General features: G+C 35.0%; 1 protein-coding gene across 1 annotated transcript in view; it reads left to right on the top strand.

The window, feature by feature from the left end:
* LOC114651130 (cilia- and flagella-associated protein 47-like) overlaps positions 1 to 15,024 on the top strand; it is a 622,279-nt gene that overhangs the window by 231,574 nt on the left and 375,681 nt on the right. Inside the window, 3 exon segments of the mRNA XM_051927333.1 lie at positions 388 to 500; positions 4,837 to 4,987; positions 9,014 to 9,102. Coding sequence (XP_051783293.1) covers positions 388 to 500; positions 4,837 to 4,987; positions 9,014 to 9,102 — 353 coding nt within the window.

The raw sequence follows: 15,024 nt of genomic DNA, 5'->3' as shown, positions 1-15,024 counted from the left end.
CAGTGATTAGCTCTACTATCTCATTTGTCCAGTAAATTTACATTTTCATTGTCATTATGGAGTCTGTACATTCTCTCCATGTCTAAGTGGCGTTTCCCTGGATTTTGTTTACTCCTACATCCCAGAAAAATGCATGCCATGTGAATTAACAACTGTTATTAACTCGTATGATTTGTGCCAGAATGGTACACTGTTCAAGGATGTTTCTACCCCGCATAGATTTTAGCTACCCAAATGATGGCATAATCAGGTTCAGAAAAGGAATTAATAAAGTTGTGACATTTTCTGAAAATATTTTTTTCCTCATGCATGTAGTAATTGACTCATTTGCAGTATTTTATGTTTAAGTAATAACAGCTGAAGATCTATCTTTTTTTAACCTAACAGGTATTGCTGAAAAACACAAGTTCAAAGGCTTTGGTGTATACAGCAACAATCATTGGAAAGGAGTCTGCTGATTTTGTTCCAATGAAAGGAAACACTGTGACAATCACACCAAGGTAAGCGCTCTTACAGAAGCCTTTTTTTATCCAGAAGACTTTTCATGATCATTACTGAAAAAAACTACATCACTTAGTTTAGGAATTCTAATAAACATAAACTGGTTTTCATATGCTATTTTGTTCAAATGTAACTGCTGATTGTGTAATTGGGTCCTATAGGACACATACTTATAATGAATACATTATGGTTGACTTGACTTGTGGAATGTGAAATAAATACATTAAGCATAAAAACAAGACAAATCAGGAGCAAACACAATTGAAGTGGTTCCTGTCACCCTACTAATGAGTTTGGTTTATAGCCTGTGTTAAGTAGTGCTACAGAAAGTGCAGTGAATTTAGCTTAATCCCTGCCTCTTGACTTGCTAATAGAATTACTGACATTGCCTATATTATAAACAACAAAATGTAATCTACCTCTGTACTTACAAAGTGTCCGGGAACGTTGCTCATTTAATCAAGAAGATACAACCAAAAAGTAAAGATGCAAACAAAAATAAAATAAAAAACAATAAATTATTTTTCCTGTGAAATACTAACATAAACATTTGCAAACTATCTTTAAAGTGGTACAATTTTAAGTTCAATCATAATTTATAGTCTAAAGCCAGTTTCACAATGTATGACCTCTCCAGTAATTTTCAGCCATAGTCTTCATTTACATAATTTTAGTAAGTCATGGACAGTCTCTGCACATACGCATAACCACTAGTTGCATAGTTTGACATCCCTAGCAACTCAAGCATAATGGTTTCTGACGAGCCAGTTTGCTTTTGCCTTTATTTCATTAATGTTGGCTGCTGTGTGTGTGACAGCTGATTACCAATGAACCTTCAGCCAGTGGTCCAATGTATATATGTGGGTACAAGGAAAGAAGAAAACTGGGTTTTTTGGACAGCGCAAACAAAAGAGAGGCTTTATCTGTCTTATGTCTCTTAGAAAAAGAATAAAAAATGGGCTGAGTGTGTGGCTGAACTGTCAGGTAGTGCTGTAGTCAAGTCTGCCTTTTCTGAGTCCAAGGCAAGTCCCAGCCAACTACCTGTCAAGACCAAGTCTACATAGAGGTTGAGACCAAGTCAAGATAAAGTTCAAACAATAGCAACTCCAAGACCAAGTCCAAGATTAATTTTTAACTAGAAATTAACTAGCTCTTTCCAGCCCAAATTTGCCAATTCTGTAATGGAGTTATTTGAGGCTCAGCTCTACTTAATGTCTGCAGATTCACTTTAGACAATGACTTTAAGCATGTAAAGAAGTTACTGTTATTTTACAAAGATTTGTATATGGGTGGTTTTCAGTGTTTCGTGTTGTTTTAGCATGTGGGTTCCATTTATGAAGTATAGTTTTCATTTTGAACTAGTTTTGCAAAATTTTTTCGTTCATGTTTTATTTTCCTTTGTTTATGTGATTCAGGCTAGAAGTGTCATTTGACCATGTTCACTGCACCAATGATATCACAAGGGTGTCTCTATAAATTTGTGATAGTTACAACTTCCCTTGAAGGATACACAACGTGCTGAATGTTCTGTTAGTGTACTTAGCTTGATTTGTAAGCAGGTCCAATGCTAGGTTTGAGCAACTCTGTTAACTTCATATTGTTGTTTGACTACTGAAAAATGTTTTGGTCCTAGCTGTTCGATTTTATTTTTTGATTGTTTATTTTGATCTTTGTCTTTCCTGGAAGTGTTTCTGTTTTCATTAACCATCTTTTAGGAAACTTTTATTTCTCACATTAATTTTCAGGCACATTCTGTGGCATAGTATAGACATTACCAGTTGTTGAGTGGGAGCATACACAAAAGAACACCAAAATGTGGTGATCAACATGTACCTCTAAACTCAGACAAAACAGTTTGATCATACTCCTTATGTTGAGCATTTTTATGGAATGTCTGAGAATAAATAAAATTTGGGGTGTTTTTTTAAACAATAGTGGAGGATCGTATCAGGACAACTTATTTATTTAAAGTAAGGCTTTTCATCAACACTCAACACTCTCTAAAATATAATATGTATCTCCATGAAATTTTGTTTAAGAATGATTTGGTATCTGCTCCATATAGCCCTCCTAAATATTTCAGTTACTACTCTCAGAATATGTTTTATTAATTATTCTATTCTTATGTGTATATGTTGTTTCTGCCCTAAAATGCCAATACTGTCTTCTTCTGTGTCCTTTAAAGTACTACTGTAGTCTTCAGTTCATGGTTACACTTGAGAAATTTTACAGAGGATGTTATTTTTTGAGAGTTTTGTGTGAATTTTGGCTATTTGATTTTAATTTGCATACATAATATTGAAACATAAAATAGTAGGCCATTTAGTCTGAACTGGAAAATAGATCATGGACAAACAATTTGAGTTTTGTTCCATTAATCTAAAAATATGGAAAATGTGGGAACATTAAAATATATTTTTTCCAATGGATCCATTGTAACATGTACAAGTAATAAATTGCAGTCTTCCTTAGTTTTCTAACTTTAGAATACATCTTCCCAGGTGATAGAAGTTACACATCAATATTTCCTTTTAAAGAATAACAAAGCTAATGACCAAAGAATCTGCACAACAATGCACAATATATTTCATATTTAGTTAGGCAAAAAGTTGTGAATTGATCTAATATTGCTTTTTGCAAGATATACTAAATGTTTTCAATCAAACACACTTACACTGGCAGTGAATACGGTTGCAGCTGCTGTTGAGATTGGGGGACTGATCAAAAGAGTAGACTTCTAATGAGCAGAGGTCGATAGAGTTGAGACACTAACCAAAAATCAAAGTGACAGACAGCTGCCAAGTCTTCCCCTTATCGTCACTAGTTTTTGTACAGATGTTCTTGTTCAAACAAGCACAAAGGGTAGATGCTGTTTATGTGCACACTTGTGCCCGTGCTGTCAGTTCTTCTAGCTAACATGGTAATGATAACAATTCAAGAAAGGCTCACCAAATCAATGAAAACATTAATGAATGAAAACAAAACAACGTGCCATTTTAAACGATGTTACACATCCTCTCTGTCACAGTAACACTGAGCACTTTCAACCAATGAATTATTCAGCAGAAGTGTGTCTAGTAACGCTACTGGGTCTCCAATAACAATAACATGCCTGAATAATATCTCACCGCTATCTATCTATCTATCTATCTATCTATCTATCTATCTATCTATCTATCTATCTATATTCACAACCCAGTACCAATCCTGAGAGTACCCATGTGCATTCATCACCACAACACTACCAGTGAATCAGCATCACTAACCATTACACTACCATACATCCATGTTTATTAAAATGGTTAACATCCATGTAATTAGAAAAAGTATTAGTAAATAACACAATACAACTAAACTAAACAAAACATCAAAAAATATAATAATTTAATTTTTGTTTTTGCCTTGACCTTGTTTATGCAGTACTCTATATGCTCAAACAGACAAAGAGATATTTATGGGAAAATCAAAGTCACCACCCTGGGTCTTAAGATATGACATTATTAGTAGTCCATCACCCGCTGAGTATTATGATCTGAGAAAGAACAAGCATGCAAGACTTTTAACTGGAAGCAGCAGAAGCCAACACATTACACCGATTTTAAAAACCCTACACTGGCTGCCGGTTAGCTTCAGAATTGATTTTAAGATACTCCTCTTAACCTATAAGGCACTAAATGGTCTAGCCCCTGCCTACTTGAGTGTCTTGCTCCATCGTCACAATCCCCCTCGTGTTCTTAGATCCGCAGATCAGCTGCTCCTAACCGTTCCCAAGGCACATTTTAAAGCTCGTGGTGAAAGGGCTTTTTCTGTCTGTGCACCCAAGCTCTGGAACTCCTTACCTTTAGTGGTTAGGCAAGCCGCTTCAGTCACCACATTCAAATCACACCTAAAAACGCACTTCTTCACATTGGCTTTTAATTCTTAACCTGTCTTATTCCCACTTGCTTTTTGCTATTTCTCTGTTTTATTGGGTCCCCTGACCTGTTTTTTTAGTGTCTCTGTTTTAATTCTCTCTTAATGTTTGTTTTTTTAATATTTTGCTTTTAGTCTTGCTTGTTTTAACTGTACAGCGCTTCGGTCAGTTGTAATGCTGTGTTTTTTAAGCGCTTAACAAATAAAAATGGTATGGTATGGTATGTGCTCTTCTTTGTCTGAAACAGCATCTAATAACTTTAATATCCTTTTACAAATGATTGTATAATAAATTGTATTTTTAAATCAAAATGTTATGAATAATTAGAAGCATAGGACAATGGCAATTTTTTATTCAATTTATTTAAACCTTGCCTGTTTTCTGTTCAGTATTAAATGTCGATTTTTTTGCTTGATTTGCAGAGGACAGACAAATGTAAGTGTGGAATTCACCAGTCGCTTTTTACGACCAGTGGAATCAATACTTTTGCTTACATCAAAGTTATCAACAGGACCACATGGTGGAACTCTGGTATTTACATTGAGATCTAACATCACAAGCATTACATCAAGTGTGAGTATCAAATTTCAAAGCCAAGCCTTAATCTTAAGTTAAAACAAATGGAAAAAAAGTGGATAGTATAAGTTGTGATAATGTTAAAATAATTGTTAAAAAGACTTTCTTTTTATGGAGTGAAGAATTCTTTACTCTTTTCTTGCAGACTGCTTCTATACTTCAATTGAAAGTCTGTTTGGAGGTGTAAGATGTCCAGAGATATTTATAACTTTTGACAGGCTCTGCTGAATGTTCTTTAATGACTGAATTCTGAAATTGAATTTTGTTTTCTTTGAAAAGCTACAGAGAGGCCATATCACATCAGTTTACAAAATCGCTTTTAAAGCAGTCTAATCATCACAGAGTTACAAATGTTTATATATATGTATATTCTTTTGATTGCTATACCATCAGTTCATACTGTTTTATAAATATATTGCAGTGAAGGATAAAACATTCCTAGTGGTCCTCTTGACAAACAACCTAAGCTTAGGGATACCCTAAACATACATAACCAACAGTATTTCTATTTCTTTAAATTACAATCAAAGATGTATAAGTTTGCGTTTTATTATGTTGTTAGTAAAACACTTAATTACTGTTACAGAGGAAGCTCTTTTCTACTTAACACTACCAGTCCTCAAAATATTATATGGATGCCTGTTTCTGAGAAAGTGGATATTTCTTTGTAGGCTTCTGTAGTACTAGGGTGTTGTACCGTGTTAGCCATTATGAATGTAGAGAAAAGCCAAGCAAAATGACACCTTTTATTGGCTAACTAGAAAGATTACAATATGCAAGCTTTCGAGGCAACTCGGGCCCCTTCTTCAGGCAAGATGTAAACGATGAAGATGGTTACATCTTGCCTGAAGAAGGGGCCCGAGTTGCCTCGAAAGCTTGCATATTGTAATCTTTCTAGTTAGCCAATAAAAGGTGTCATTTTGCTTGGCTTTGTAGGCTTCTTAATTCAAGGAAGTGTCTTTTGTAACTTTGCAATAAATATAGTCCTGTATTAGAATTTACTGTACTCACAGTCTCATATATAAGTAGTATTAGTAGTAGTACTAATAGTATTATTGTCAAATATACAAAGTACAGTAAAGTTCTTACTTGCATGTTCAAACAACATGCAACATGTTGCCACTCCACCATAATAAGCTTAATTTTATTAAAAAGAAAAACAAATGATCTACTCTCAGTTATTAAACCTTGTGGGAAAATATCAGAAAAATGTCCATACAGTTGTTGGAACTTTAGAATACAGCATTTAGAATATAACAATAAAAATTGGGAGTGGTCTCCCCTAGACTTTCTCATATAAACAGATATGGGGATGGATATTTGAGGAGTAAACCGCAAAACAATGATTATATTTTTATATTATGTACATTAAAGACCCATCATCAAAAAATCAAATCAAATTAATAATATATTGAACAATTATTATACAAATAAAGTTGAATAAATCGGACTCTGCAGCTGTGTGAATAAAAGGTAAAGTACCACTTCCGGTATATGGAAATAGCCCAAAAGTTGATAGAAATCTATGTTTTGTAAAAATGCAAAATGTGGTTGACCTGTCAACTAAAAGCGTAATGAAGTTATCATGTTTACACACACACACACACCCACAGACATAATTCCAAAAATGGTAAAATGTCTAAAACGTTGAGATTTATCAAAATCTCTAAATGGAATTTTTGGAGGATTACAATTCTTTCCCTATACTTCATATATGAGAAAGTAAAACAAGACTTATCAAGACGTTTCTTACATGTTGGATAAGCTTTCAAACATATTAGTACTTTTCCCACCCAGCAACTCTTCACTGCTTTTGATGCTCTGTCCTGTGACTTAGAAAGTCAGAATTTAACACTATCTCATAGGTCATTACTATCAATGTGTACAGTGTACTGTGAAATTCTTACTTGCATGTGCTAATCAACATGCAACACATCTGCACTTCTTGGCGCCATGATTAGTGAGTGTAACCTTACCTTATGGTGGGTCAATAGCATCCATTGACGGCAGATTCCAATTTAAATGAGAAAATGGCATTGATTTATACCCTGTTGATAGTTTTTGGCTTTAGAGGGTCTGTGACTGTCTGTAATTGTAGTTCAGATTTCCTGAAAGAAGCATCCAATGGAGAGTTAAAATCTCTGTTGAAGTTTCAAGGTTGTTTCAAATTGTTCAAGTTGGGGAGCATGCACTTGTATAGTTTGTTGCCGCACCCACCATATGACGAAACAGTTCGGGATCCTGGTTAGCAACCCCCCAGGCAGACAAGCGGTCCAGTCCCACCCTCTGGAAATTACCTTCTATCTGCTGCAGCCAGGTGTTATGTGGGTGACCCCTTGGCCTGGTGTAGCCACTTGGGTCCCCAACAATGAGGATCTTACGAGCTGGATCACCTTCAGGGAATCACGCCACATGGCTGTAGTGCTGTAACTGACGCTCTCTCACCATGCATGTAATGTTCCTCATTCAGGACTCCACGAGCAACCGCTCATTCGACACAAAGTCGAACCAACGGTACCCAAGGATTTTCCGGAGAGACACAGTACCAAAGGAGTCCAGTCTTCGTCTCAGGTCACTGGATAGTGTCCATGTCTCGCAACCATATAGCAAGACAGGAAGCACCAGGACTCTAAAGACTTGGACCTTCGTCCTTTTGCATAGATATCGGGAGCACCACACGCCCATTTCCAGCGACCTCATGACCCCCCATTAAATGCCTGGATCTTGGTTTTTATCCAGGACACTCGCAATCCCAGACACTCAGACTCCTCGCTCAGTTTCTCGAGAGCCCCGATCAAAGCCTCAATTGACTCCGCAAAGATCACAGCATCGTCAGCAAAGTCAAGATCCGTGAATCTTTCTTCACCAACAGATGCCCCACAGCTGCTGGACCCAACAACCTTGCTCAACACCTAGTCCATATAAGCATTGAACAGAGTAGGAGTAAGAACACACCCCGAAAAACCCCAGAATCAACTGGGAAAAACACAGAGGTTCAGCCTCCACTCTGCACAGCACTCACAGTAGCAGTGTACAGGCCGCTCATGATATCCAGCAACCTCGAGGGGATCCCGCAAACCCTCAAGATGTCCCACAGGGCAGCTCGAACAACTGAATCGAATGCTTTACGAAAATTTATCACGTCCATATATCTTCAATACTTGTTTTGTCCAATACCGGGCTGGGGCCGAAGTCCATCCTTATGGTATCTGGCTCAAAGCAGCAGCTAATCTTAGATGTATCCTCATTTAATTTATCATGTATTGAATCTTATCCTATTCAACTTTTAAAGCCTAGTTGTAACGGATTGATTTGATAGAACTGATTGATTCTTTGTAAGTGGTTTTATTTGCATCAGTTTTTAAATATAACAAATACATAAAATGGTTTGACTCAGAAAAGCAATTATGTTGGAGAATTTATACATGAAAGTGTCACAGCTGTGTCAAGAACATCAGACTATTGTCAAACCTGACAAGAACGGCACAGCGAGAGCAGACGGACTAAATATACAGTGATAGGGAAAAAGCATATCCAAAGTCATCTTTCATTACATCTTGCCACAGACAGCTTGTTCTGAATTCCTACAACTTCTCTCTCTATTAACATTTCCTGTATCTGTAATATCTTGTTTGGTTATTGTTTTTAAATAAACAACATAGTTAATTAAGGACTTTTTATTGTTAATTTTCATTTCATTTACAGTTTAGAAGGATTTAATTTATTTTTACAGTAATTTATTATTTTACTCTATATGTGTAGATGGACCACTTTTGAAAATCTTCAGAAATCTTTTTATACTTTGTCTTAAACTAATAAATAAAATGAATATAATAAACAATTTCCATATTAATCTGCAAAATAATTGACTAGTATTTAAAATAGTTGACTGTCCTGCTAAACTAAAAGTATTACTGTGCCTTTAAATTTTATTAACCAATACTTGTCGTTTTTATTAAAAGTCTGTCAGACGTAATAATTTGTAATCTTTATTGCAAGTTTTTAATTTCTCTTTTCTTACAGGGTGTCATTAAATGCTCTTCTCCATGTTATGAACTAAATAAGTGCCACGTCACAATCATAAACCCTTTCAAAAATTCTGGGGAATTCAGGTAAGGGTTTGCCATTCATAAAAATAAGTAATATTTATAAATAAATAAGTTATATAAAACAAAATACATGGATACATCCAAAGGAACAGAAGCTGTATTACATATTTTTTGTTTTGTGTGGTAGGGTTTTATTGGAGGAAGAAAGTGGGCATTAGAAAAGGCAGGTGTGTATGATTATCTATCACCATTAGTATGCAGAACCAAAAGTATTGGTCAGAGTGGCCTAAGGGCAAAGGTACAGGCTTTGAAGCAAATATTAGGACTCACTGACAGGTTGTGAGTTTGTTGCAGTTTGGCATTTAAATGAATGTAGACTACTAAAGAAGTATATGAGGAACTGATATTGACATTGTATAGTAAATCACCATGCACTAATGGTAAAAATCAACATAGAATTAAAGTGTAAAATATACAAAGGTAATGGATAACCATTGATGATGGACATTAAGCTGCTTGTTGTTGTTTTATATTTTTATTTTATGCACTGTTTGTTTTTCTTACTGTACCAAGGTAGAAATATTACTGGTGCAATGCATTCTCTCCACATCATGCTATGTAGTATTTACAGTATGTTTCTGAAACATTTGTTATTTGCAGAAATGTTGCAATAAAATGTATCTTTTCGTTATTTGGGTCTGTCTCAGTTAATTCTATAAAACATTAAAGGCTTTAAATAGTTAAAAGCTAAATAATAATTCTGTTATTGCTAATTATGTAATTCTGCCACTTCTGTTACTCCTAAAACAAATATTTAAGAACTGAAAAAAGTAGGCTTTTAAAGACTCATGTTACAATAGGGCTTTCATGCCATATTTTCAGTTCCTTTTTAGTCAATTTTAGACTTTAGTGTCATGCGACATGACTGTAAATAATTTATTAGCATATAACTGGTAATATTTCCTGACATTTTGCTTAGGTCATCTTCACCAGCTTTTCTGCATATAAACCATGGATTGCCATAATGCCAGTTTTAAATATTCCTGATCTGAAATAGTGTTGCAAAGTTGAGCATTTTTATAGAATGACCATAATCACAATTTATCAAAAATTAGATAAAAATTGAGCACTTTCAATTGAAAATTTGCCAACTTTTGCCTGTTGCTAATTGATTATATTTAGCAAATGCACACCAATTTTGATTCATTTGCATTTTCAATGATATCAATTATTTTTAAAGTGGTATTTCCACTTATAAGCCCAATACATTATACACTATTAAAAAATAAAATAACACTGTCAAACCTGCTTATTTCAATTTAGGGTTATATAGAACTCTAGCCTATTTCCTGCAACATTGGGTGCAAAGGTAGGAAACAGCTCTGGAAAGGAAACCAGTTCATCATTGGACCCACGCATGCAAAAACACATACACACACACACACACACACACGCACACACACACAAACACACACACACACACACACACACACACACACAGGGCCAATCTGAAATCACCAATTAACTAATTTAGCATGTCTTCCGGGATATGAGAAGAACACTGGCATACTGAAAGTACAACCCATGCAGATATGGGAAGACTATGCAAATTCCACATTGATGTCTAGGTCTGAAATTCAAAGATGCTAATCTGTGAGGCAGCAGTACTACTCATTTCTCTCAGTTAAATTATAGGTAAATTAAAACTCTAAATTACAATAAAAATGCAAAAAAAGTCCAAACACAAAAAAATTTTGTGATGGGGCATGTTTTTGCAACTACCATAACCTGAACGGTATTATTAAAGACCTCAGGGACCCTGTACAGCTGTTTGTCCCACTCATTCTGCCTGGAAAACAGTATAGGACTATTGCCGTTCTCACCATTAGATTGAGGGATAGTTTCTGTCCACAGGATTTATGATTACTGTCAACCACAATAACAAATATTGTAAGAAATATTGTAAGTTTAAAAAAATTGCATATAATTAAACACTTGCAAATATATATTGCATATATACAATTTGCACACCTTGTATTCTTTTTTGTGTGATGTGTATGTGTTTCTTTTGTTGGTTTTTTTTTATTCTTAACTGTTCTGAGGACAAATACAAGTAAGAATTTCAAGAGTGTTCGGCCTTTAACTATTAAAGTAGGGTGGGTTGCTATCTTTCCATCTGTCTAAAATGCTTGGCCTTCTCAAGAACTGGAATAGTCTCTAAAACTCTGCAGAAAGGTGAACTGAATATTACATGGTTAAGTAAATAAACTCCTTCTGAAAACCTACCATACCTAGTGAATCAAAAGTGATATGATTTCCTGAGCTGCTCATCACAAAACACGATTAAAAGTCGCAAAAATCATCATATAACACAAAGAAGTGGATTTTTTTATAAAGCTAAGATTTATGTGATCCCATTTTTTCAGTTTTGGCTTCGTGATAGCAACAACCTCCTGCTATGCAAGAGGGAGTTGCTTTTTTGAGTTAATGGTATAAATTGATACTGAGTAAAAAAAGACTGAATCGATAATCTCTATTTTTTCATTGAACTGAACTAAATGATTCAAGTTCCTTTTGTGATTATAGGAATAAATATCACTAGACAGCAGCATTAACATGTGCCTGTTCAAGGTAGAAGTTTTAAATTGGAGTAGCATTACGCAAGTAACATGAAGTGTAGTAAGCTTATTGCATGATAAGCACATTCAGTCAAAAGCCTGAACTGTTAATTGAGTCAAAATACTATTCTTCAGCTTGTCCAACTAACACAGTTGTTGCTACATGCTGTGGACTAGGAACTAAGAAGTTGGCCTTAAGAGACAATCTCAGATACACACACACACACCGCACCTGAGAGTGTGTCCTCTCTGTGAAGTTTGAAAGTGTCCTTGATGTTTGTGTTAGATTACTGATTCTAAGAATATTTTGTAACATACTATATAAAATGACTGTCAAATATTCACACGTTTAAAATAAAAATAGGCAAAATATGCTTGTTGAATCTCTGACTGCTCTTACATTAAATAATTCACTTAGAAGTGATTGACAATTAAATTTTTTTGTGCATCTTCCTTTTCTTTGCACACTAATTGGCTGCCAGTCCACATATTTATCAACCAACCACATGTTAATACTCCCCCCTTTTTACTTTATGTATGCCACTTCTTTCAGCTTTCCAAATTCTGGCATTTCAAGGCCCAATTTTTTTTCGAACTGCAGGCTACAGAGGCTACAGTCAGAAATGGCAGATGGAGAGATCAAGCCAAAGCTCAAGCACCCCTTAAATGAGTATGGATAAAACCTCAGACTGTGTAGAAATATCCTCAGTCACCAATGTTGAAATATGTATTTGGTCATCATGCACCATATATATCTTTATTTAACATCTTCCTATAAGCAGGCTTATAGTATTTATGGGTTGGTTTGCACGTGCGTATTTTAATATTAATATATTTCAATAGCCAAATTTAATCTAACCAGTCTTCATTTAAGTTTGTACCTAGTCAGTTTATAATTCCATTCCTTCCATTTAATGATGGCATATTTTTTAGACCAAAGCACAGAGATACCTATATGATCTTCATGTTGTATTCTGAATTTCTTCATGTTGTATTCTGAATTTAAAGCGACCTATCAGGTAATGATTTATTGTATCAAGCAATAACTCTGAGCTTGCTAGAATTGATGATGAGGTATATGTACTTGACTTGCTATCAATATTGTCACCTGGGAAGCAGAATCTCCTTCACACCATCTGAGCATAGGTTTCAAAGGCGCCATCCCTCTCATGTTTCAAGCTGTATCTCATTATGAGAAATCCTTCACACTTCATCATGTAGCATACCAAGCTTATCATCTCTATAAATCTACCAATGCCATTTCTTAGATGAAAACTGACACTGTTTACAAGTCTTGCTTGCTTATTAAGTAAACTATAGGGCTATTCCGAGTTGCACAGTATTTATATATGTATTACTGTCACATTTTTATTCTGTTAATATATGTTGGCAAGTGGTACAGCATGGAGTTTGCCAGTATTTACCTGTGACGTGCCCCTTTCCACTGATAGATTACCATATTTTTGAACATTATTGTTGTGCATCCTTCTGCCTTAAATTTACAAAGAAGAGCACTTAATTCTGTCAAAAAAAGTTATACCACCTAAAATTTGGTGTATAACTACATTGTATCTTTTTATACTTACAAATGTAATTTTTAAATGTTTTATTGCTTTTTTTCTTGATTATTATAAATAAAGATATTTTCCCACAGGAAAAAGTTTGAAGCCAGCTGCATTAATTTGGTACTGCAACAGAAAGGTCTTTTCACATCCAAAATAATACAAAGTATGAAAAAGTTAAGTAAGCACACAATAAAGTATTACACACAAGGGAGTAAACAAGGTGCAAATCAAATCAGTTGAAAACAAAACCCTGCTGCCTGGACCTACATTGTACCACCAAAATACCAACTTTCTCCTGTCACTCTCTAACTCTGCATTTATGTCCTCCCATTAGCTTCACCTTAGTACACCTTCTACACTCAATTTCCCTTGTGTCATTTTCAGCCAAGCTCCTACATTTTTTTCTAAGGTTGAGCTGGTCCCACGGTTTATTTAAAATTTATTGCAAGAAATCCTTGTAGTGACTTCATACATACCCTAATCTCCAATGTTTCAGTTTTTTTCAGAAATCCTTCCTGGCTGCCTTAAGGAGGTAACGTAGTATCACTCCTTCTAACTAGGAATAAAGAGCTGACTCTTAATGGGCTGAAAGTTTCTGCATTAGAACAATCTACACAAGAACAGGCCATTCAGGTCAACAAAGCCCACCAGTCATATCCACTTAATTCTTCTAAAATAACATCAAGTCTAGTTTTGAAAGTCTCTAAAGTCATACTGTCTACCACGTTACTTGGTAGCTTACTCTATGTTTCTGTGGTTCTCTGTGTAAAGAAAAACTTCCTAATGCAAAATTTACTCTTAAAGTCTTTCCAAATCTACCCCTGTGTTCTTGATAAAGTCATTTTAAAATAACATACTCAAATCACTGTACTAATTCCCTTCATAATTTTAAACACTTTTTTGGTTAAACAGAAAAGGTTTGGCTCTTTTAAACTTTCCTCATAATTCATCCCTTGTGGCCCTGGAATCAGCCTAGTTGCTTTTCTCTAGACTTTTTCTAGCGCTGCTATGTCCTTCTTGTAGACTGGAGACCAAAAGTGTACACAATACTTTGAATGAGGCCTCACCAGTGTGCTCAAAATCTTGAGGATAACCTCCTTTAACTTGTACTTAACATATAGTACTATACAACCCAACATTCTGTTACACTTCTTAATAGCTTCTGAACACTGTGTGGAAGTTGAGAGTCAAGTCCACTGTGACTCCTAAATCCTTCTCATAAGGTGTACTTTCAATTTTTAGACCTCTCATTGTGTTCCTTCTCATAAGGTGTACTTTCAATTTTTTGACCTCTCATTGTGTATTCAACACTAACATTTTTACTTCGTACATATAATACTTTACATTTACATACATTACATTCCATCTGACAAAATCTGCCCAAGCCTGTATGCTGTCCAATACCCTCTGTAATGATTCAATGGATTCTAGATTATCTGCCAATCCACCTATCTTGGTATCATCTGCAAACTTAACCATCTTGTTGTTTATATTCCTATCCCAATCATTTCTATCTATCTATCTATCTATCTATCTATCTATCTATCTATCTATCTATCTATCTATCTATCTATCTATCTATCTATCTATCTATCTATCTATCTATCTATCTATCTATCTATCTATCTATCTATCTATCTATCTATCTATCCCCAACTTTAAAATGCCACCATGATTCCACTTCTCTTAGCTTGGATTCATGTGTTACCTCCTATCAGACAGGTGTTATTCCCACCTCCCATGACTCTTCTACATTACCTACTCCCATTCATATTCATCTTTTGTGGAAGGAATTACCTTTA

This window comes from Erpetoichthys calabaricus, chromosome 4 (genome assembly GCF_900747795.2).
Source record: "Erpetoichthys calabaricus chromosome 4, fErpCal1.3, whole genome shotgun sequence".
In the NCBI taxonomy this organism is placed as follows: domain Eukaryota; kingdom Metazoa; phylum Chordata; class Cladistia; order Polypteriformes; family Polypteridae; genus Erpetoichthys; species Erpetoichthys calabaricus.
Note: the sequence above shows the minus strand (reverse complement) of the source record. Positions and strands in the feature narration are given on the sequence as shown.